The sequence below is a fragment of the Lynx canadensis genome, chromosome D4 (assembly GCF_007474595.2).
Source record: "Lynx canadensis isolate LIC74 chromosome D4, mLynCan4.pri.v2, whole genome shotgun sequence".
Lineage (NCBI taxonomy): Eukaryota > Metazoa > Chordata > Mammalia > Carnivora > Felidae > Lynx > Lynx canadensis.
This window is the reverse complement of record NC_044315.2, coordinates 12,227,257-12,252,582: the sequence shown is the minus strand read 5'-3', so window position 1 is coordinate 12,252,582 and position 25,326 is coordinate 12,227,257. Positions and strand designations below refer to the sequence as shown.

General features: G+C 39.0%; 1 protein-coding gene across 3 annotated transcripts in view; it reads right to left on the bottom strand.

Annotated features, from left to right (window-relative positions):
- Positions 1-25,034, bottom strand: part of CD4H9orf135 (chromosome D4 C9orf135 homolog) — an 84,755-nt gene extending 59,721 nt beyond the window's left edge. For 2 of the 3 annotated variants that reach the window (XM_030293319.1, XM_030293320.1), the window contains exon 1: positions 16,875-17,095. In XM_030293319.1, coding sequence (XP_030149179.1) covers positions 16,875-17,041 — 167 coding nt within the window. In that variant the 5' untranslated portion in view covers positions 17,042-17,095. Of the gene's footprint in view, positions 1-16,874; positions 17,096-24,852 lie in introns of those variants that run through there. The other variant, XM_030293321.1, reaches the window with a different exon arrangement.
- Between the last annotated feature and the right edge of the window lie 292 nt (positions 25,035-25,326).

The window sequence follows — 25,326 nt, the reverse complement described above, 5'->3', positions numbered from 1 at the left end:
TAAAAATAAAGAGCATCCTGGCTCACTCTGCAAAAGCACACAGAAAGGAGTGATTATGCATATAGAGATGCTAGTCCTTTGCAACAAAAACTTGTCTCTAGAGGAATTATAAATCTGCTTGCTGAATGGGAAAGCTCTCAACATACATATGCATAACTCTGATTGCAATGGGGGTGTGAATCTAAGCGATATCTGACCTGAGAACAATGAAAGTCCTAGCTGTTCTAGCTTCTCGTTACTTGACAAGAGACACCTTTTCTTTGTGAATTTCAAAGATGTTAAAAATGTTTAGTTAAGACTCCAGATGGAAGAATATATTAATTTTAAATTTTAGAATTATTAATGTAGTTCACAACTACTCTGTCAGTTATTGTATTTTCTGATTTAAATCTAACCCACAAGAGAAGAGAAAGACCTTTTCTATTAGGTTTTATAAACATCTGCTATCTAGAACTTTAAAAGAAAATTACCCCAGAGAGTCAGCTATATTTCCTGACACCTTAAAAGCATAAAACCAGCAGAATCAAAGGCTACAAAGAAACATTTGACAATGCTCTTTAAAGATTTCATGGGAAAATGATTTACGTGCCAAGGTAGTGTTATTTGGTAGCACACTCATCAAACTGACAAATGAAGACTTTTAGATATATCTGCAGAGTCATAAAGGAAATCTTGTGTCCTTGGGAGAAATGATGACATTTCAAACTTATGAAGAGGGATTCTGGTTTTCAGTGTGTCTCATGCCATATGTGATTTGTGCATCTATAACCTGAAACCACAGAATTTGAAGCCTAAACTGCACTCAAAAGACAATGACTTGACAAAGGCAGATAAGTGAAGTCATTTTCTTCACTCGACATATATTGAGTGGCATGTAAATAAGACCCTTCATTATTATGAATTTTCTTTCATAAAATCTTCAGAAAAAGGAGGCCCTATGGAGAATATTGGGAGGAAACAAAAAGGAGTCTAGTAGTGGGAGCCTGTGTCTAAACAGTTTAAATGTTAAATAAATGTTGTCAGTCTGACTAACTGCCAAACAATGACTTTGAAAACAGATGAAAGGACATGTAGTAGACAGAGTGACACTGTAATTGATGATCCCACCTGGAACACTTTCAGAGGGAAATGAGGTACTAAGTCCACAGGGAGGGGTGGAAACCAGGTCTTTCCTGGTCAAACCAGGATCAGGACATTCCATTACTCCATGTTTCGACAATCAGATCTCAGTGATCTTCAAATCCTAGGATGCTTTTCGGGGTTTCTTTGATCCTGACCTCCAGAATCAACTTATATTGACTGAATAAAGACACTCTGGAAGGTGGAAGAGTAAGACTAAAGAGAGACATAGAGTTTTTCAAGTGTACTATAGACTGGTAATTACAGTAGTCCAAAGAAAACCTTGACTATATATCTTACACGAGTGGCATGAAGACCAGTTTGCTTCCCTGCAAAACAAAAAGCAAACACCTGATCACCTGTATAAGCTCCTTCCCTACAGTCTTAATATTGCTGGTTTAAATAATTTGAGTTAACTGTTCTAGAATAACATCAAAAGGTTATATTATGTGAGCTTACAGTCCATTTTAATGCACACTTCTGTGAACCCATGAGCAAGGCATATTGCCTTGGTATTACAAGGTTCTTTGGTTTCAAAGCAATTCATTTCATTTACATGAGAAACAAATGAATAAGCCTTTCTTCATAAATAGAATCTAAAGTTTATTCTTCCATTATGAACATAGTTATACAAATAAGCATTTTCCCCATGTCTTCCCAGAAATCATTCAAAAGCAGCCAAGGAAGTGGAAAAATTAAAAGCAAACTAAATTTTTGGCAAAGTCAGAAGTTATAATCCCCAGATCACATTGTGTGCAAGGACTCTCATAAGCAGCCAAGATCCAGTCAAAGACAAGTGGAAGCAAAGAATGTGTCAAAGACAAGTGGAAGAAGTAGAGACAAGAGACTGTAGTGAGAAATCTCAGTAATGAGATTGGCCAGAGGTGGGAACTCTTGGAGTGACAGCCAAATGATATTTCCATAGTTATGCAAATAAATTCACAATGGAAACAATGGAAAATGCTACATAAAATACATAGTTTTTAAATTCCAACACATTAAACGGATTTAAGGGCTGAAAATCCAATGGGGGAATTTCCAGGCCAATTTTTGGAAGAAAGCCTGTAACCAAAGGGTTAAGTAGAATTTCAAAACACTAAATCTGCTGATGCCCTTGAGGTGTTTGCCAACACTGCACATGAGCAACAATCTCAGGTTTGGAAGGACAAAACTCTGGCCCTAGAGCCCACCTAGGAGGGGAGTTTTATAAGAAAGTCTTTCATATGTGATAGACATTGTGCTTGCTAGTATACTTTCTCTTTCTTTCCTGGGAACACAAGAGGTTAAAATTCTCAGCTCTCTTGCAGTTAGTGGTGCCATTTGATTAGTACTGGATAATAAAATAAATTTTAGCTGAAGTAACAGATGTCATTTCTTTGACAGTGAAAGCTCTTTTACAATTCTCAACTCTTCCCCTGCCGGAGCAGTCCATGACTTCCTAGATGATAGAGCCTAAATCATCCTGAATTGCAGAGTATCTATGTGGAGGAGCACCTACTCCCCACCAACAACCTACAGTCAACTTTGTGAGAGCAAGAAGTAAACCTTTATGTGCTTAAGCTACTGAGATTTGCAGGGCTGTTATCACAGATTAAGTTTAGCCTATTCTAACACAGAAATCAGTACCAAAAGTGGGTGGGTATTATTGTAACAAAAATCTAAAATATATGGCATTGGAAAAGGCAGGCAAAGACAATAGGTAACTGATATTGCAGGCTGGAAAGGCAAAACAATTCAAAGCCCCAGTAGGTAAAGAGTCAACTCATGTACCTAGAACAGCCAGAGAAAGAGATTGGGATAAAGTTTGTTAATTCTATGTGTGAACTGTGATTGCTTTTTGCCAAGGTATTTATAAAAGAGAGAGGTAAATTCAGAAAGTTGGCTGATTTACAAGAAGATAAGGGAAATGAGAGATTCCCGAAATTTGGGACCTGAAAAGTTGGAAGAGTCAGCAACTTTTAGATTTCAAACAGTAAGAGAGAAAACTGAGATCTTTTCGAGACAAAGTTCTATCAAAGCTGAGCTTCACAGCAATGTTCACCCCATTGTTAGACACTCCCAATGAATTAAGTTGTATTTAAACAAACATCTGCCTAAGGAGATAGCCATGCAGAAATTCCCAGGGCTTCTGATTTCTGTAACTACAGCAGTCTCAAAGTGATAATTGAGATATTATGAGGAGAAAAAATAAGGAAATATAGCAGAATTCTGACTAGAAAGAATTGTGAGGTTATTAGCAGTTGGAACTATCTGGATTCAAACAAAAATACTGGTGAATTTCTTAGAAATTGTTCTTCCAAATAAGCCAGGAGTCTGCACTTAAAATCCTTTAAAATATCCTTAGGCTCCCAAACTTTTGGAAATAGGAAATGAACGGAGAAAGCTGAACAGCTCACAGAAGAGCATAGTTTACAACATCCATTGCAGGTGTGGTCAAGGAGAATAATAGAAAAGATCACACACTGAGCACAGCCAAAGACCACAGAGAACAATGGGAAAGGGAGCCTGCTTTCAGAAAGCAGAATTGGATCTAACAGAATCAGAATCTAACAAAGAACATTCCTGGCACCAATGGGCTCTCAAACAATGCATACCTGACAGGATTTAAGAATGACTGTGGACAAATGACATTTCTGTCACTTCTGTCCTTCCTCTTTCTGACCAAGAGTGCTTATTCCAGTTATCTGTCCATGTCCTGCCATTATGTACTGGGAGAAAAAATTTGTCTTTTTGCTTTATAGGTTTTTGAAGCAAGTAGAGCTACAGCTAGATTTCATAGAGAGACAATAGCATAACATGTGGAGATCTTGAACTTTTGACCTGTGACTGGGTAGAGTTTGGGTCATTATCCTTGCATAAATGACTGAATACTGTATATGGAAAGAGTGAAGCCAATTTTTGGTGTCCTGCCTGAACACAACACATGTAACTTTTACAAAAATTAAGAACAAATATTTTTATGTTTGAAAGATATAAATGACAATGCAATAAAACACACAGTGTGTACAGTGTGCTCTTGGTTTTGGGGGTAGATTCCCGTGATTCATCGCTTACATACAACACCCAGTGCTCATCCCAACAGGTGCCCTCCTCAATACCCATCACCCACCCTCCCCTCCCTCCCACCCCCCATCAACCCTCAGTTTATTCTCAGTTTTTAAAAGTCTCTTATGGTTTGGCTCTCTCCCTCTCTAACTTTTTTTTTTCCTTCCCCTCCCCCATGGTCTTCTGTTAAGTTTCTCAAGATCCACATATGAGTGAAAACATATGGTATCTGTCTTTCTCCGCATGACTTATTTCACTTAGCATAACACTCTCCAGTTCCATCCACGTTGCTGCAAATGGCATGATTTCATTCTTTCTCATTGCCAAGTAGTATTCCATTGTATATATAAACCACATCTTCTTTATCCATTCATCAGCTGATAAACATCTAGGCTCTTTCCACAATTTGGCTATTGTTGAAAGTGCTGCTATAAACATTAGGGTACATATGTCCCTATGAATCAGCACTCCTGTATCCTTTGGATAAATTCCTAGTAGCGCTATTGCTGGGTCATAGGGTATTTCTATTTTTAATTTTTAAAAGGAACCTCCATAGTGTTTTCCAGAGTGGCTGCACCAGTTTGCATTCCCACCAACAGTGCAAGCGGATTCCCATTTCTCCACATCCACACCAGCATCTGTTGTTTCCTGAGTTGTTAATTTTAGCCACTCTGATTGGTGTGAGGTGGTATCTCAGTGTGGTTTTGATTTGTATTTCCCTGATGATGAGTGATGTGGAGCATCTTTTCATATGTCTGTTGGCCATCTGGGTGTCTTCTTTGGAAAAGGGTCTATTCATGTCCTCTGCCCATTTCTTTACTGGATTATTTGTTTTTCAGGTGTTGAGTTTGATAAGTCCTTTACAGATTTTTGATACTAACACTTTATCTGATATGTCATTTGCACGTATCTTCTTCCATTCCATCGGTTGCCTTTTAGTTTTGTTGATTGTTTCCTTTGCAGTGCAGAAACTTTTTATCTTGGTGAGGCCCCAACAGTTCATTTTTGCTTTTAATTCCCTTAACTTTGGAGATGTGTTGAGTAAGAAATTGCTTTGGCTGAGGCAAAGAGGTTGTTGCCTGTTTTCTCCTCAGTTTCCTGTCTCACATTTAGGTCTTTCATCCATTTTGAGTTTATTTTTGGCATGGTGTAAGAAGGTGGTCTAGTTTCATTCTTCTGCATGTTGCTGTCCAATTCTCCCAGCACCATTTGCTAAAGAGACTGTCTTTTTTCCATTGGATATTCTTTCCTGCTTTGTCAAAGATTAGTTGGCCATACATTTGTGTGTCCAATTCTGGGTTTTCCATTCTATCCCACTGGTCTATGTGTCTGTTTTTCTGCCAATACCATACTGTCTTGATGATTACAGCTTTGTAGTAGAGGCTAAAGTCTGGGATTGTGATGCCTCCCGCTTTGGTTTTCTTTTTCAAAATTACTTTGGCTATTCTCAAAGCTAGAACAAACAATCCTAAAATTTGCATTGAATTACAAAAGACCCTGAGTAACACATTTTTAAAGAGATCCTTCTTCAATCCGAAAATATTTAAACACTTTATCAAACTACTCTTGAATCAAAGATCAATACAAACTTAAATTGCTGAGTTTCTAAAAAATACCAATAAATTGAAATATCACTTACAAGAAGCCATAGGATATAGCTATACCAGTAGACACAAAAAATTTCTAAGCTTTAAGTACTTATATCAAGAAAAATGAAATGAATATAAGTAAAACATCTAATTCAAAAACATAGAAATAGAACAATCAAGCCAAAAGAAACCAGAATGTACAATAATTCAAGATTAAAAAAGCAGATAAAAGCAGAATTAAATATTTTAGAAAACAGAATAACCAAGTAAGCAAAATGGACAAACATCTAATAATCAAAAAAGAGGGTAGGGGAGATATAAACAAAATAGAGTGATATAATATCCACATTATGGAATATTATTAGGCAATAAAAAGAAATGGAGTATTGATGCATGCTACAACATGGATGAAACTTGAAAACATTATGCCAAGTAAAAAAAAAAGCCAGTCACATAGAACAGTATATTACTTTATTCCATTCATATGAAAGGTTCAGAACTGGCAAATCTACACAGACAGAAAGTAGATTAGTGGTTTCTAGGGCTTGAGGATTAGTGAGGGCAGGGGGAGTGGATTCAGGAGTAACAGATAAAAGGAACAAGATTTCTTTTGATGTTAATCAAAATGTTCTCAAGTCAATTGCTTTGATAGATGTTCAACTAGGTGAATATACTAAAAGCCACTGAATTACACAATTTAAAAGGTTGATATGTATAGTGTGTGAGTTATATCTTAATAAGGTTGTTAAAATAGGATATAGCCATCAAAATAGAAGAAAAAATTTTAAAGCATTAAAGACTACTTTCCATAACTCTATGCAAATATATTTGGAAAGCTAGATACCACTTGTAACTTTCTAAGAAAAGCAATTTACCAAAATTGTCCTCAGTAGAGACAGAAAGTCTAAATAGACAATTCTCAAATAAAGAATAGAGAATGCTGTCAAAGAAAAAAAGAGTTGTCTGCCAAACAGGACCAGGCCTGGATGATTTTATTGTAGAAGGAAATTTCTTATCTGTATCTTAATGTCTAGAAGAATGTTTGACTTGCCTTGATGTCCTCAAGTGTCAGAGGTACAAAGGTATGGATAAGGTCAATAGGACCTACAGTGGATCATGCTACTTACATTCACTACACTCACTTTGACATAAGTGTAAAACAACCACAGGCAGCCTTTCCAAATTATTTATACTTATTATAAGATGGTTTAACACACACAAATACAATTTAAAAAACCCATGCAATAGATTAGGTTAGATTACATTAGATCTCTCTAATAAATCACACAATACATATACTTCTATTGAGGTCTAGATAGAAGGCCACAGTATGTTCATCTTTAGATTGCCTGCATGAAATTTTGGTTGCTTTGCTGGCATGCACCCCTACACTGAGAGTAGGTGCCACTAAGTTCTGAAAGTTCAGGATTCTTAGACAGTAATGAGTAGAGAATTCCTTTTCTGTGATGGTCACACACCATGGAGTTTTTCTGTTCATACCCTTGTTATGAATGGCCATATGTAAATTAGCTGACCTGAATGTGTTGGCCCTAGATATATATTAGCTCTGTTGTCCCCACTCACCTGGCTATAATTATGGATATGTAACTTAGGCATCACATAAATAGATGGTTAAATGCTATTAAGATGCTATGACCATTCCTAAAACTAAGAGTCACAATTCTTGGAGCACCTGGGTGGCTCTGTCAGTTGAGCATCCAACTTCGGCTCAGGTCATGATCTCGCAGTTCACGAGTTTGAGCCCCATGTCAGGCTCTGTGCTGACAGCTCAGAGACTGGAGCCTGCTTCGGATTTTGTGTCTCCCTCTCTCTTTGTCCCTCCCCTGCTCACACTCTGTCTTTCTCTGTCTCTGTCTCAAAAATAAATAAACATTAAAAAAAAATTTAAGAGTCACAATTCTTGTAATCACACACTTTACATTACTAGATACTGATAATTACACAATAAAAAATGTCCACACCTATTACCAAACACTCTAGTGGAAGGGGTAGTAATGCTCTCCACTGAAAACTAGCTAACATGCCACCTTTAGTTTTCCATGTGAGCCCCTAGGAGTTAGGATGACCTCCTCATGAAAGCTCTACCTGGTCCAAAAGGCCTAAGGGCTCCTCTTGGATGTTCCCAGAACACCCTGCTTACCCTACTACTAGCACATAACACAATGCGTAGTATTTGCCTGGTCAGCCTTGCCCACTCCTGTCACATAGTAATCTTGACCTAACTGCCAAATCTCAGACCCAGCAGAGTGCCTGCAACATAGCAGTGGTTTAATAAATATATTTTTAAAACAAATGATATTTTAAACAAAAACAGAGCTATTTAGAAATAAAAACATTTTTTAAGTGATTTTTTTTTTCAAAAGCTCATTTAACGCTTCTGGTTCCTGGTTGAGCATCTCAGTATTTTTCCAAATGTTTAAAAAATTCTGACAAGTCATTCATACATTTTAATTTCAAAATCTTCTTCCTACCACTTTCTATAAAAGAAAGATAAATTCTTTGCAATAAGTAAGTGATATTATGTTAATTCTTCCATTTGATTGAACCTAGAACAATCTGATTGGGGATCTAACATCTTACCAAAGAAACATATTATAATTCTTCTGCCAATTAATTGTTAATGCATCAAAACTTAATTAAGTCAAAATAAAGAAATGTAATATGTGACTAATAATTAAAATGTAATTTTATTTGAAAATTAAATAAAGAAAACAGTAAAAAATATTAGTATCTAAAAAAACCCAGTAATATAATATTCAAATCTATTCAGAGTAAAGTTTTCAAAGCATTGTAAAAATATATTTATCTAATGTCTTCACAAGATTTCTTTTTACATTACATCTTTTCACATTACATCTAAGATCAATGCTTACATCTAATAGCATTTAACCATCTATTTATGTGATGCCTAAGATCAAGTTTTTAAAAGCGTATTGTGTAGGTTCTGGTTGAGTGGGGTGGTGGAAAGTTTAAAGTCAAAGTAACAGCTAATGTAGGAAATCCCTAATATATTAGTGCATATTTTCTAAACTTTTGCTATAAAATGGGGTGTTTGGAACATGGAATTCATTCTCCACTACAGTACCTCTCTATAGGATATAGCAGATACAGTAGATATCTTAGGATAGAATGGGATATAGTAGATACTTATAGGATTCAGCTCAGCACTCCTTTCTCCTAGTATATTCATCTTGTTCCATTGTTACTGGAGAGCTGCCATATTTCCACCTAACCTTGCCTATTCAGATGACCCCACAGAGATATGTGGTCCAAGACAGGATATCTAACCTGGAATTTTTGTATTCAATACTGAAAACACATTAAAATCAACTTTTTATTGTAGGATAAAGATAAAGATACATCAGATATAAATTCCAGAACTGCGGCAGCCATGTTTTCCATAGTTTTCAATGATAAGATGAAGCAAGTACACAAAGAGGAGGAGAGAGGAGAAACTAAATGAGACCTGGTTGCATTTGCATCTTTTATTACAGTTGTTCTTAAGGTGGAGCTGCACCCTTGTCCTCCTTACCTGGTAATCAACCATTTCATGACTGTAACCAGCCGATTCATTCTCTTGCTTCCTTAGGCTAGTGCAAGCTGAGTATTTGTCACTTGCAACCAAAGAAGTCTGAGCAGTACACACAGACAATAGTACCAACACGTGACTTCCCTGGCCAACTCAGAGAAGTTTATCTAATAATACTAGTTCTAGTGCTGTTAAAAACCTTGAACCCTGAGCCTGGGTATCACAGTGTTCATAGACTGAATCTCACCTTATCGAAATGTTACTGGACCCCAAATTCTTCTTACTTCCTCCCTCATTCCCCACACCCTTACCTAGAAAGAGATCATCAGTAAGAGAAAGAAAGTTTAGTGGAAAAGTATTTGTGACTGTCTGTGAGAGGAAAGACTTCAGCAGCATTACGATGTAGAGTGGCCTTTGGTGGCTCCTGTGGCCCAGGTGGGAGATGGTCCCGAGAGTAAGTAGAGGGTTGGTTCAGAGGGACTTGTCTACAGCAATGATCTTTCCTAATCTAAGTGCACCCCTATGTGGAAATGCCCATTCCATCATACTCTGCCTTACAAGGATCCATCTTGCAAGCAAAACTTGCAAGACATTTTACTTTGGCCGCCAATTAAGTTAAGCAAAACCTCACATAAAGGTCAAGGCACAACAATCCTACAACCACCGGTTTTCAGGAAGAGAACTTGATTGGAATTTCATGAAAGAGAGCAGCACTGAAAGAAAAATTCAGTCAGGGCAAAAGGATACAGTGTGTCCTAGATTTCATCTTAAAAATAGAAAATAAGGTGCTTCTCCCCAAAACTACTACATTGAAGATAATTTGTGGGTATGTGCGTATGTTGAGGAATAAGAATGTAGGACTAGATTAAAAATAACTGTGGCGTAGGAGCTACCATTATAGAACAGAGGCAAGAATGAAAGGGTGGTTAAACCGAATGAATGTGAATAACATCATCCTTTTTACCCAACATAAAACTAGCAATTAAAAAGATATTTTAAAAAGACTCATAATAAACCATGAAGAGTGACTCAGACTCTAAAAGAGATGAAACACTGTGTCTACATTCTGATCATTTAGAGAATGTCTGCTTCAGGGAAAAGCTGCAGCAAATGACATCAAAATTTTAAAAGTAATTTTACTTTATTCTTATTATGCAGATAATACATGTTCATTGTGGAAAATGTAGAAGTGGCAAAGAGGAAAAAAGAAAAAGACAAATAATCCATAAATGTACCTACCATCCAGCAATAAGTATTTTGTGTTCTATGGTGAATGTTCTTTCAATCTCTTTTCAAAGCATATAGACCTACACTTTTAACAAAGGAATTCATTACATACTTTTTTTTTTCACTTACTCATAGCGGGATTATATTTTCAAATATTCATCTTTTCACTTTTCTTTGTTTACCTCTGTAAAATACCTTTGCTCTAATAAATTAAAGGCATCCACATTTGTCTTGGGAAGATTTAGGATTGTTTTGACAGGAATATGAAGGAAAATGAAGCATGCTAATAAACTTCTGAATGACCAAATGGAATTTTTGAGTCCTAAGTGAGGTATTATTTTTCTTGAAAGTCAGTCACTGTGGAGAAATAAAAGGTCTCCATTTCTTAAGCTTCTATTAACATGACCCAGGAGCTCCCAAACATGGCTCAGATAGGGTGACCTCCTAATTTAGGTTTTAAAGCAGATCACTTGAGAAAGTGAAGAAAAACACTTTTAATAATTCTCAGGCCAATGGGAATAAACTCTCCTGGGCAGAGCACAGCACGCACACACCATCTCCAAGGGGCATTTGACAGAAGCTGTCAGAGCGCCAGCTGCGGGGAGCCATGTTGAGGGATGACATGCCCCTAGCACAGTGGCTATGGGGTGACCAGCCTAAGTCAGGGGCTTGGGGAGGAGAAGCATGACAGGGGGATCCGTAGAGCCAGCAAGAGCCAAAGTGGAACTAAGACTCTAAGCAGAGACATCCAGTCCTCCACAAAGTCTATTGGTCACAAACTCACCAGGAGCAGGGTCAGAAGTTGAACAAAGGAGGACGTGAGCAACAACAAGGACCCACACATAGATCTGGGGGCGCCTCTCCCCACCTCCAAAATAACACACCATCTCAGTCCCTCACACACACAGATCCACTGGGGAAAGGAGAGGAGAGGACGAAGGACTCAGAAATGGTGGGCACTCTTCTGAAAGAGACAATTTTAACTTAAAACAAGCTGTTTAAACTTGAAGAGACTGAGATGCTCTTTAGTTGGCAAGTTTGAATTTTTTCCTAGTGACTAACAATTGAAAAGCCATCAGGATCAATTTTAGAAAATAAATTTTATATATGCATCTGAGTTGTGTGCAAATTTCCAGTTCTGCTATCTACTTGATGGTGAATATATTTCATGTCTTTGGTCTACTATAATGCCATCTCAAATGGTCACATGATATTATAATTTAGAATTGTTTTTTTTTTTAAGCAGGAGTTAAGAAATAAAAATATCTCTTTAAAGTGTAAATTCGTTTGTCTCTATATAAACTCAATTTCTTCTTAGTACCTGTCAGTCCCTGATAAGTTAAGCACCGCAACTAGTAAGAGTACAAGTTGAGCTCTATTTTAAATTCTTTACCATTCAAATCAGAAGAGGAGTACATTATATCCCTCGAAGCTCACTTACATAGAGGTGACCAAACATACTTCAGTGTCATCCTATTACATCAGGATCGTGGCTGTGAAAATGGATTCTGGCTTTATTATGAGTTTGTGCTATCCTGTAGACTGTTTACCTCCAGGCATTTTTACAGCATAAAATAGAGGGTCCCATCCCAGTGCCTTTTGGGTTTCTGTGTGTGTTCATTCTGCCCGCTCATTTGTTCATTTCTTTGATGAATGTTAACTGAGCACCTGCGGTGTCTTTATGCCTTGTCCTGAGGTTTGCTCTTCTCACCTCTCATTATTGGCCCCCCCCCAAAAAAAAAAAAAGCCTCTCTAAAGGCTCTTCTCTCTTCTCTCCAAAGTCTATGCTGGAGGGAGGAGGGGGATGCTGGCTAGAGAAGGTCTGTGTAACTCTAGCATGGCCCTGATTCATGTGAAGAACTCCAAATACTTCCAGGTTAGTCCCTGAGAAAGTCACTGGTTAAATACAGGTGGAATGATACAGCAAATTAGAAAACACAGCTCTATTTTCTTCAGAAGGACACTAATGATATCTAGTTGCCTTGAAACTAGGTTCTCCCCTGATTGTGGAGTGCCTTAACTGTACCCTGTTCAGACGACACAATAGAGTGTGAGTCGGAAGAGCATCACAGAAAGCTCTTTCTTTCCCAATCCAAATGATTTTCCATAGAAATCTGTAAAACTATGAAGTTCCCTACCCCACAATTATCACTGCATTTTATTTTTCATCCTTCTTTTCCTTTCTCTTTCTGTTTTCTTCCTATTATGGGGAGGGAGGTGAGGAAATGGAAGAGTAAACTGCACAGGCTCTTTACTTAGGGCTTAGGCAGGGGAGAAAAGTAATTGAAATTACACATACATAAAATTAACCTGAGGTCTTAAAACTCTAGGTGTCACCATGGAGACCAGAGCATGAACTGTCTCCATGGAGACTCAAATGATTTTTTAGACTTTAAATTATCATCACTTATTACCTGATGTCGATTTGGGCAATGAAGAGATGGGTTAAAATACATACATAACAATGTAAGAAGCAGCCTCACACCAGAGAATTTTCATTAAGGGCAAATGTAGTTGTTCTGGCTCTTAGTATTCCATCATTCCAATGAGTGGGAAGATATCCCAAGAGAAGATTTCCCCTCAGCTCGGAATTCTCACGGAGCCATCTGATGATACGGCTCCACATACGCTACATGAATGAATAGAGAAAAATAATTTCTAGGAAAGGTCTCTGTGACACAGAAGCATCAGTGTGATGCAGGTGATATGCTTTGTCCATCACTCCAGCTCCAAGGAGGATATGGTGCCGAGGCAATGTCTTATTCTAGTAATGGACCGGAGATACTTTTAACAACCATGCTGGGTATATCACTTCACCAGGTCTATTATATACAGATGGTTTTCAGACAGATTTGCATTACAAGCGACAAAAACAGAAACACAGGAATCATGCAAATGTTTAAGCTATATAAGAGGTAAAGCAGAATTTTTCCCAGTTACAGATTCTACTTTGGAAGCCTAGAGGTACAGTAACTTAACTGATCAAATACTCAGTCGAGAGGCCATCCAAATGGTGTATCATAGATAGTAAGTATTCATCAATTAAAGTCATTCATAAAAGATTAAAATTTAATAAAAGTTTTAATATATAACAAGTTAGTAGAAAGCAAACAATTATGACTGGAATGCATAAAAAGATAATTGTTGATTCGATTATGCATTTGGAAGTTGATACAATTTGAACTTTACACAGTTTTTTTTTTTTTTTTAAGACAGATCTTGGTGACTAGTTGGCTACAGAAGGAAAATAAGGATGCCAGCGGCACAGCCCAGTCAAAGAAATGTAAATGTTTCTCACATTTTATGATCAGTTCTCATTATTTGAGGATGCTATGTTTTATAAAGTTGTCACAAATAATCAGCAAATAGTGAACCATTGCTCCTAGGGGAAATAAAGGAGTAGGTTCCTGTGAGCCTCTGGTCACATTTTCATCAACTAATCAATATATAACCTGGTTTCATGTATGTTTCTGTTTAAATATACTTTATTTAATATATTTTGCTGACTCATTAACATTGAACTCACTGCCAACTGCACTATAACTCATGACTGAAGTTTATTTAACACATATTTTCTGCATCCTGCACATCACGGCCTTTTTGCACTTAAGAACACTAGACAGCACTTCAGTAATATGGGGAGCATATTAACAATGAAACCACCCATAAAAAGCACAAAAATGCTCAATAGACCGTGGTGGGGAAAAAAAACCCGACTTGTTTACAGTTGATAGCTGAAATAAGAACGCAGAATGTCCACTTTGTCTGATCTCACCTGGGACCATTGAGGGTGTGCGGGAGAGGGGAGGAAGAGTGACTCAAAAATTTTGTCTCTCTGTGCATGTCCATAAATGACCATGAAAATGCCTTTAGTATTGATTTGGGGTTATAAATAAATTTTAGCAAGCTGGCAAATTCACAAACACAGAATCTGCAAATAATGAGGATCCACTGTACTTACCCACTGTAGAGAATTATTTCTATTTCCCTATGATGTTGCTTCTGACTATTCCATTGCACTTGCCTTTTTTCTTTTGTGCACCTATGGAACTCCTATTCTTCCTTCTAAACCCTGCTCAGGAACCACCCCCCCCCACCCCCACGCCACACACACACACAAACCTCCGCTTCCTGTTACATTTGTCTCTTATACTCATCTCTATTTAGCACAAATCAATTACACTGAATTTATTGGTATTCTTCTTAACTGATCTATGAAATTCATTGAGGTCCATGACCATGTCCTAATACATGTATATAAGCTTTACTGTGCTTATGATGTGCCAGGCCATATGTTAAAAAGTGCTTCACGTACAATAAATTGTGTTTAATCTTACAATAATCCTATCATCCCCATTTTACAGTGCTAGAAACAGAGGCCCAGAGCAGTCATGTCACTTGCCATATCACATGTTGCAGAAATGGTATTGAAACCTAGAGTCCAAGTGTTTAACTATTATATTATCTTAAAAAGTTAGTATTAGCTGCCATGTATTACTGACCACTTACTATGTCCAGGCATGGTGTTAAATGCTTTTGCCAAATTAACTCATTGAATCTACTTTACCTCTGTGTCTCAAACACATAGCAAAGTGCATGACACATGAATGTTTCTTGAATTGAATTCATTTCCTTCTACTCCCAAATGTTCTTTCTAAAACCAACAGCACGAGAACTCTACGTTTTCAGCAGTGACCAGATGACTTCCATGTCGCACCACACTTCTCCCCCACCAAATTCCTCATCTCCTTCTCATTTATGTTCTTCTGTAGTTCTGCTATTGATATCTATGATGTCCACAAGTCATGGTAGTGTATAAGAGAGAAGCAGTTCTTCTTTGTCTTTAACAAAGTTCTTTCTCTTTAACAATCATTTCTAATAGTGATTTATATTATGACCTCATCTTCACGGAGTAACAAAATCACGCAAGAGCTAAGTGTTTTACTTGAGGTCTGTGAGGTAAGCCCAGTATGAAGCTAAGAGAGGATTTTCTATTTCCCTGTATAGTGTTGGGTTCCAAACCTATCCAGCTTCTAACATTGAGCTCAAAATAGGCAGAGAGTCAGTTTTAGGGATAAGAAGTCAAATTAGGGGAGTGGGCTTATAGGAAAGTGGGTAGGCTGTAGAAAGTTTGCACGACACAAACTGCAGGGCTCACATACATTACATGAATGAAATGGGATCAAGGAGGGCTTAGCCTTAGGGCTAGAGTCAAGTCAAATCAGTCATCTTTGTTCAAAGGCAAGTATAAAGGAGACAATCTTTTCCCTTATCTCCACCCTCTGCCTCAGAATATCCCAAATACTCTGAAAGTAATTATTGTCAATAATACAGGAAAATGACCCAAAAGACAAAGTTCTAAATGCCCTAATGCCTAATTTTTTCCCAGTTGTCATGGTTTTGCTATTAGTCACTGCAATATTTAATAAAGCAAGAGAATCTCTAGGTGAATTTGAATTCCCAAACCCAAAGCAGATGAAGTAAATCAAACGCCTCCTGGAGCCAGGCAAGAACCTCTATGAGTGAAATTCCCAGAGAAGGAACTCCCGTCTTATAGGGTAGACAGTGCTCAGTTCCAATAACTGCAAGAAGGAATAAATCCCCTGCTGCCAGGACCTTCAACTTTTCAAGAGAAGACACAATCCTGAAGGTTTATGTACTATTTCTTAATTTTAAATGTGGGCAATTAATTAAAAAAAAATAAATACAGTGCATGCAGAAAAAAACTATGTCCATTGGCCTTAGCCACTGGGAGATGCCAGTTTGTAATCTCTGGCCAGTAGAGTCTTAGTGGCCTAGGGAATATTTAGGGACCTCTTTCAAATCATCCCGTATGCTTCACTGCCCCCAAGAAATGGCAGCCCTGGAGGCCATCCTCTGGACAGCCATCTCCCTCCTGCTGTCCCCTGGTGTCCTAATGGACCCTTCCTTTTTTAAGTAGTTATCTCAGAAAAGTGATTTCCAGGCCTCTGCAAACAGCCTCGCCTCCATCCTCCGTGTGGGCAATCTACGACCTCTGGTAGACAGGAGCTGGCTGCAGCAGGTCTCAGTGTGTCTGGGGAGCTGCTTTTGGAGGCTTTCCTATCTCCTCCTGCTGCCCCAACTCCCAATGCCCTCCTCCCATCCCCACTTCGAAGATCTGTTTCCCTTTCTTTGGTCTCCCTTGTCACCTCTCCCAGTTTTTTCACCTGTCTCATCTTTTCCTTTCTCTTCTCTTCTTTTTCCCCCTTTTATTCTCTTCTCTGTTTATTCCAGCCTCTCCACCCTTGCCCTCTATTGCTGTCCTTTCCTCTCCTCCCCCATCCCTTCTCCCAGCGACCAGGGACTGCAGAGAGCTCGCTCACCAAGAATACACCAACACTGGCTTCGAGTACTTCTTGTGATGGGAGCGGAGGGTCAGGGAGCCCTTGCGCTCCAGCAAGTCCGTGGGTCCGAGCTCAAACCCGTATTGCCTACTGCTGCAATAGTCCTGGCAGAAGCTGTCAGAACTCTCCATGGATGACCTCCACATTCAGACCTCGGAGGATTTCTTTTCTGCACCTATCATGCTCCCCACGCCAGCAGCACCGACCAAGATTCGGCGTCTCTCATTTCCTGGGCAACCTGGGGCGGGGTCAATGGAGAGGGCGGGGCCATTGGAGGGGCGGATCCCTTAAACCTAATAGCCCTGGTTTCCAAGAGTGTGGGTTACTGATTAGAAAGAAACTACATTTCCCGGAATGCAATGAGGAGCGAACCGGCTACAGAGGGGTTGGGAGGCACGTCCTCGGCATTCTGGGATCTGGAGTTTCGCCCGCCCACCAGCCTATTTCTCAGAGTGGCCTTTGGAGTTAAGGGGGATCCGTGGGTCAGTTAGGGGCTAAGGGGACTTGAGCCCAGAGCAGGTCTGCTCCTGCTTCCTGCAGAAGTTCTTTTTTACCATCCATCATCTGTTGCCAGCACACCTTCTACTTACAAGCATGTAAAGTTTAACCAAAAGGGAGCAAGGGAACCCACCCCTCAAACCCTAAAATAGGTCATTTATATTCAGATTTTCTGAGAAGGAGGAGCAGAATCATTCAGTAAATCAGCTAAAAAGTGTGAGGATGAAAAGGCCCTGACTAATTCCAGTTTCAGCTACTCTCTCAACCTAGAAAACAGGAGTTTCTTCTTCTGGGGGGCGGGGGGGGGGCGGGAATAGGGTATGGGACCGAGGAGAGGGTTGGGTGGACGCAAGAATCTGAGGTCCCGCGGGGCGCCTGGGTGGCGCAGTCGGTTAAGCGTCCGACTTCAGCCAGGTCACGATCTCGCGGTCCGGGAGTTCGAGCCCCGCATCAGGCTCTGGGCTGATGGCTCAGAGCCTGGAGCCTGTTTCCGATTCTGTGTCTCCCTCTCTCTCTGCCCCTCCCCCGTTCATGCTCTGTCTCTCTCTGTCCCAAAAATAAATAAACGTTGAAAAAAAAAAATTAAAAAAAAAAAAAAAAAAGAATCTGAGGTCCCTCCAGGCTGTAACACTGAAAAATCCAACCTTTAGGTACAGCTTAGCACTCTGGGGCATTCAGCTCCCCAAGACCTGCCAGTTCTCATTTTAACATTTGATATTTTATGACAACACAAATTCATCACGTTATTGTGTTGTTTATATGCGACAAGGATTCAAAATGATTACCTATGGCATTGCCTTCAAGAAATGACTGGATAGCTGTCTTGCAGAAGGAATGTGCTTATTTCATCTTTGGCTTTCCAAGAGAGGAATATTTAACGCATTAGAAGTCTCCTCCCCAACTCAGGTGAGCACCATAAGGGCATTAGTGGACTTAATCACCGCCATCCCTTGGACCTGGCATATGCTTAGTACATAGCATCATTTCAGAGTATTGAGTGAACAAATGAACGACTATTATGTTAATCCTTTAGATTAACCTGGGCTTCAGGTTAATTTCAGAAGGGACTCACTTTAAGAAGACCACATGTACACAAAAATTCAAACTTAAAAACAAATTAAGAGATATTTCACAATACAAATAGATTCTATAGTTTGCAAAAAGATTTATTATAGCACTCCTGTAAATAGTGAAGTGCTCTTCTGGATCAGTTTTCACAAATTTGATTACACACAACTACTAAGTGCTTCTCTGTGGCCTGTGGTACCCTGTGTGGGCGCCTGTGGTATGCTAAGGCCTCTATTCTACTGACAGCCATAGTTAAGTCACGTTATTTAAAACCAAATAAAGAGTCCACTCTCACCAGCTGAGTGCTAGTAGAGTACTGAGTGCTGTTTTAGCACTTTTCTTCTTGAAGGAATGAAAAGAAAAATAGAATTTAACTTTAAAAGGGTAAATAAGATCCATGTTAAGCTCAATTCTGCCCAAAGCATAGCATATTGCTGTCAGTCCAAAAAATATCGCCATCATTACTATCATCTGTTTTTTTTTTTAAATTTTACTTCACCTATGCTTAAAGTATATTTATTTTGCTTATGCTTAAAGTGATGGCAACATAATATATTTGCAACCAAGATGTCAGGTCTCTGTAGCCAATTTGTGTCAGAGACAGAGCTGTCCAGAGGCAAGTCCTTTCTGTGGTACATGGTTACTACACAGATTTAAAAGTGTTTCGGTACACTGAGTAGCAGTGTGTTAAGAAAACTAAACAAATAGAGCTTATTATTTTAGAGGTCCTTAAACCAAGCTGACAGGCTAGTTGCTTTTTTGTTCTGTTCTTTCCCCTTTACAACAACTTTACCAGCTTTATTGTCTTCTGTGACTGGTAAACACTTTCCAACATCTTTGTGTGGGGATACATGAGATTGACTGTCTAATATCCTCAAGTTCAGATTCACTCCTTTCTCTTTGGATACACCAGTACATTCTGTGGAATTTTTGCTTTCCTGATTCCTTATTGATGAAATAAGAATAGAACGATATTTATTGCAGAGGGGTTTTATTACGGAAGATAATATATTGAAAGCAGGTGGAACAGTGCCTAACGGATGCTCAGTGCTCAATTAAATTTCAACTACTACTGCTATTACTACCTCTGGACTTTGCCATTATCTCTTGGGAAAAGTACCCTAAAATGTGCTTGTTGTTTGTGCAGAGTTTCCTAAGTATATTTTCTGTTTTTCAAGCTTTGTCTGTTTATAAGGTCTTTTTAATGAATATCTTTTTATTATATTTTAATGTGAAATGTAACAGTCTGAATCAGAAAAATGTTGGCAAGATATTTGGACATGTTGCCAATGATAATGATGGTTTTATATTCATATGGAATCTTTTCTCTTCAAGACCATTAATAAGCTTTATGCTTTTTAAATGTGAATTGCTGATCCTCAATAGACTTGAGTTATTTGTGTTTTCCTCAAACTTCATCAAACCAATGAAGTGTGGGGATTAAAGCAATGTCTTCTCTTTATATCAATTTCTTGCGCCATAATATCCCTGGGGTAAGAAAATTATAGCTCAGGTGGCTCATACAGGACTTTTCTGTAGGAAAGTGTGACCAGACCAACTCGAGAAGTGGGAATCCCACCATGTGAGCCTACTCTAATAGATTTATCAGCCTTATCAGATCATTTAAGAAGTTGCCAAGAAGATCTGACCAGAACAGCAAACGTAAAATAGATGTTTATCAGCTAGATGTAAGTGGCCACAGAGGCAAACCTATTCATCTCCTTTCTCTTCCTGTCTTGACAATCATCTGATTGATTCCAGACAAGCCCCTGCCCAGGACCTTTCAAAGTCGCTTTCAGCATGTTCTCCCCCCAGCATTAAACCTTCTTCTACCAGATGTCATGCAATTAAGCTGAGGAAAAAAACCAATTCTCTAAGAAAATTAGCTTCTACTAACTCCATGTTTAATCATTTAAATCTATTTTAAAAACTTGCATTTAAACAGTTTAACACTCAGAAGTTTAAGATTAAGTATTTGTGTCCTAATCAAGGATTGATGGCATAGTATTTTTTTAATTCTCTAGGAATAGGGAGCTCCCGTCACCCACTCTGTGCACATCTTGAGGTTCACTTTATAATATTTGATATAAAAAAGTTAGAGTCCACTTGCTATGTCAAAATGAGTGAGATGTCTGGTCCTCCCCACTGCCTCCATGCTCCCTCGTCCGTCTTTCTCTCCTCCTTCCTCCTTCTCCTTTTCCTTTGTCCATGTCTCTTCCCTTTATCCCTTCCTGTTCCATGCTCTACTCCTTCTCTTCTTCCCTCCCCTTCTTTCTCTCTCTCCTCCTTCCCTCTCCCTGTTTCCTCCTTCTCTTCCTCCTTTGAGAAGTAATATGGATTTCAGAGTCAGAATCTATTGCTGAGCAACCAAGAGAATCTGGTACAACTCAGTTCTGTGAAAAAATATGAAATAAAAATAATAAGATACAGATACCAGGGCCAAAATTTATATGAATAAGCTCATGTTTAATGACCCAGGAACTCTCAAAAGAATCAACCACAACAAAAGCTTCAATCTTCTTTCCTTTCCTTTAAGTATTAATAACTAGCAATGATCTTTTTAAGAATGAATTTAACTTTGAGTATGATTTCTCTGTGCTTCTAATTTGGGTTGCAAACCTATTAGACATTGACTTGCTCTCAAATGATTATTATTAACTAGTATATTGATTAAGTGCTGTCATGCAACAGGCATTATTTCTAGAACTCCTACCATGAGCACAGGGGATTAATTTATTAAATATTCAATGTATAGTATTCTATAATTCAGCATTTCTCTTATTTTGATACCCAATAAGTGAGATTCTTTGGCAGAATTGTCCATAACTATAATGATAAAATTTTCATGTCCTGGATTAGTAACGACATGCTCTAACATAAATGTAGATTAGGGATTTCTTTAACATCCTACAGATTGAATATCTTTAATTATTCAAAGACCAGATATCCATTTTCACAACTTATCTAAACCCTTGGTTTTCTTCCTTTTCTCTCCTCTGCTGCTTTGGTTTCTTGGCACCTTTACTGTTTATTGGCAACAATAATGAGACCATTTGGCTACCAGTTAACCGTTCTTATGAAAGGAGTGGTACTTGAAATTAAGTTCAATATCATTGTGGCTTTCTTTGTTCCTCATGCTCTTTAATCTGGATAAAGGAACATCCTCTCCCAGAGAAGAGGCTTAGAGAAAAGAAACTGGATTTGGGCTCCTTTTGCTCCTGGTGGTGGTGGACATTTTCCCACGTCCCCACAACACCCACGCCCAGCTGCACGGTGAGCAGGCTGGTGAGAAACCTACTGAAAGTCTTCCCTCAGGGGACCAGGTATGTTCAGGATGTTTCTGGCTGTGGAATACACCAAACACACAGCTGAGGATGTCACAGTCTGAGGTAAAGGTTGGGAGCTCAGGGAAGAAGCTGGAGAACTGCCTGAACCTTGAAGGACTTTCTGAGTGTTGCACGATTTTGAGTTTCTGGTGTTCAGCTGGCATATATGTCAGACTTGTGGTGCTATTTCCTCTGTTAACTAAATCTCTTTCTGTAGCATCGTGTTTAGGTTGCTTTAAACTAGGGAGGCTGAGGCTATTTCTTTCTTTTTTAAGATTATTTATTTATTTTGAGAGAGAGCGAGAGAGAGAGAGAGAGAGAGAACATGCACACAAGCGGGGGAGGGGCAGGGAAAGGAAGAGAGAGAATGCCAAGCGGGCTCTGTGCTGTCAGTGCAGAGCCTGATGTGAGGCTTGATCCCACAAACTGTGAGATCATGACCCCAGCCACGATCAAGAACTGGGTGCTTAACTGACCGAGCCACGCAGGTACCTCAAAGGTCATTTTCTAAAGGGCCAGGAGGGAATTAAAAGCAAGTGCAATAACATTAAAAAATAATAATAAAGGAAGTAGACTGAGAGTAAGGATTATCTTTTTTTTTTAATTTTTTTTAACGTTTATTTATTTTTGAGACAGAGAGAGACAGAGCGTGAACGGGGGAGGGTCAGAGAGAGGGAGACACAGAATCGGAAACAAGCTCCTGGCTCTGAGCTGTCAGCACACAGCCCGACTTGGGGTTCGAACTCACGGACCGCGAGATCATGACCTGAGCTGAAGTCGGACCCTTAACCGACTGAGCCACCCAGGCACCCCTAGAGTAAGGATTTTCAAGACCAAAAGAGCATTTACTCTTTTGGCACCCATTTTATGACCAATCAGTACAGTTGACACTTAAACAACTCAGGTTTGAACTGCACACGTCCACTTCTGTGAGGAATTTTTTTCAATTAATATATTGGAAAAGTTTGTGGAGATTTGTGACAATGTGAAAAAAACTCGCAAACTGTGTAGCCTAGAAATATCCCCCCCGCCAAATTAAGAAAACAGTAGTATGTCTGAATGCATAAAACAGGTAGATGCTAGTCTCTTTTATCATTTACTGCCACAAAATATATACGAACCTGCTACAGAAAAGTTGAAATATATCAAAGCTTGTGGACACACAGAGCTTTCATGGCACCATTTGCAGTTGAAAGAAATGTAAACAAATGTAAGAATGCTATATTGAGTCATAACTGCAGAAAACAAACTACATACTGCACTAAAGCAATAATTTGGTAGCCACCTCCCATTGCTACTGCAGTGAGTTCAAGTGTTGGGAGCATCCTCCTGAAATGCCCCGTGACCCTAATCATCTCTGCTTGAGCAGTGTGGCTCTCCAGTAAACTGCATCACAGTAAAAAGCAATCTCTCACGGTTCTCAAATATTTTTCATTGAGTTTAGTGCAACATCATAAACCTTGAATAACACCAGGGGACCCATAGGAAATGCCACTAGTGATGCTGGAAATGTTCCCAAGAAGTCATGACGTTACATGAGAAAGATGATTTACTTGCTATGTCTATAGATTGAGGTCTGCAGCTGGGGTTGCCCACCATTTCAAGATAAATTAACCCAGCATAAGGGTGCAATTGTTTTTTTAAAAAAAGGAGATTTCTGAAGCTGCCATTGCAGCTATGCCAGCAGGCACGAAAACCTTGCACTTTCTTTGAAATACTTTTTTATGTCATATCGAAAATGCAGCTTTTATATGGGTGCAGGATTGCTATATGAAAGCCACACCTGTCAACTCTAATATGATTCATGAAAAAGCAAAGTCATTCTATGACAAGTTAGAACAAAAGGAAAGTGAAGGAACTAAAGCTGGAAATTTTAATACCAGCAAAGGATGGTTTGATAATTTTAAAAAGGTTTGGCTTTAGGGGCATCTGGCTAGCTCAGTTGGTGGAGCATGGGACTCTTGATTTGGGGGTTTTAAGTTGAAGTCCCACCTTGGGTATAGAGATTACTTCAAAAATAAAATCTTTAAAATAAAAGGTTTGGATTTAAAAAATGTCAAGGTACCAGGAAAGGAAGCTTCTACCAACCAAGAGGCCGCAAACAAGTTCCCAGACACCATAAAGAAAATCATTGAGGAGGAAGGAGATCTGCTTAAACAGATTTCTAATGCAGAAGAAAGTGCCCTATTCTGGGGGAAAAATGTACAAATGTACTAGTAAGGAAGAAAAGCTAGCACCAGGATTTAAGGCTGGACAGGAGAGGCTGACTCTACAGTTTTCTGTAAATGCAGTCGGGTTTATGATCAGGACTGTCCTAATCTATAAGGCTGCTAACCCCTGAGCCTTGAAGAGAAAATATAAACACCAGCTTCCAGTCTTTTGGTTGTACAAAAAGAAGGCCCAGACAACAAGAACCCTTTTTTCTAAATAAGTTCCATTGTGATGCTTTGTCCCTGAAGTCAGGAAGTACCTTACCAGTAAGGGACTGCCTTTTAAAGTTCTTTTGATATTGGACAATGCCTTTGGTGACCCAGAAGCCCAGGAGTTCAACACTGAAGGTGTCAAAGTGGTTTACTTGCCCTCAAACACATCATCTCTAATTCACTCTAGATCAGGGTATCCAAAGGACCTTTAAGTCTCATTACATACAGTACTCTATAGGAGAGGAGTCAATGCTATGAAACAGGACCCCGAGAACATCAAGAAAGTCTGGACAGTCTACACCATTGAAAATGCCATTATTGTTACAAGAAAACACCATGGAAGACATCAAGCCCTAAACAATAAATTTCTGCTGGAGAAAACTGTCCAGATGTTATTCATGTCTTCACAGGATTCATGACAGAGGCAATCAAGGAGGTCTAACCCTAACCCCCTCCTCATTGTCTAAGGGTCAACTGTAATTGCTTTAGTATAAATTAGTTGTGGAGCTTTTCCAGGTAACACTAATAATTTCTAGTTAAAGTTTCCCTAATTATAGGGACTCAGCTAGTACAGTTTTGATGACAAATGACAGAAAACCAAATCAAACTAGTTAGGACAGAAAGAGGAATTTATGTACTCACGCAACTGGAAACTCCAGGGGCAATTCTGGTTTCAAGCACATCTGAATCCTAGGGGTTGATGATATCTCGGAATGTTATTTCACTATTTCTTGGTTCTGTTTTCCCTCTTGGGTTAGCTCATTCTCAGGCAAGCTTTCCCCAAATGGCCACCAACTTACATTGCTCCCCCACTCTCTCACAACATAAAGTGCTTCCCTTTCCTCCAGCTCTAACAAAAGTCCTAAATGCTTATTGGCTTGACTTGACTCATGTGATTGTTCTGAAATCACCAGGGCAAGGCCCAGGGTTGATGTAATATACTCCCCAGCTTCATCTGTGTCATAGGCTCCCCTCCAAGGGGAGGTCTGCCCTCTCTGACTAATCTACACTGAAAGTACGGGATTGGACTAAAGGGAAAAACAGATCACTATTCCCAAATTAATGGGAAAGCATGCCTGGTAGGCAAAAACAACAGATACCCACTGTAGACAGTAA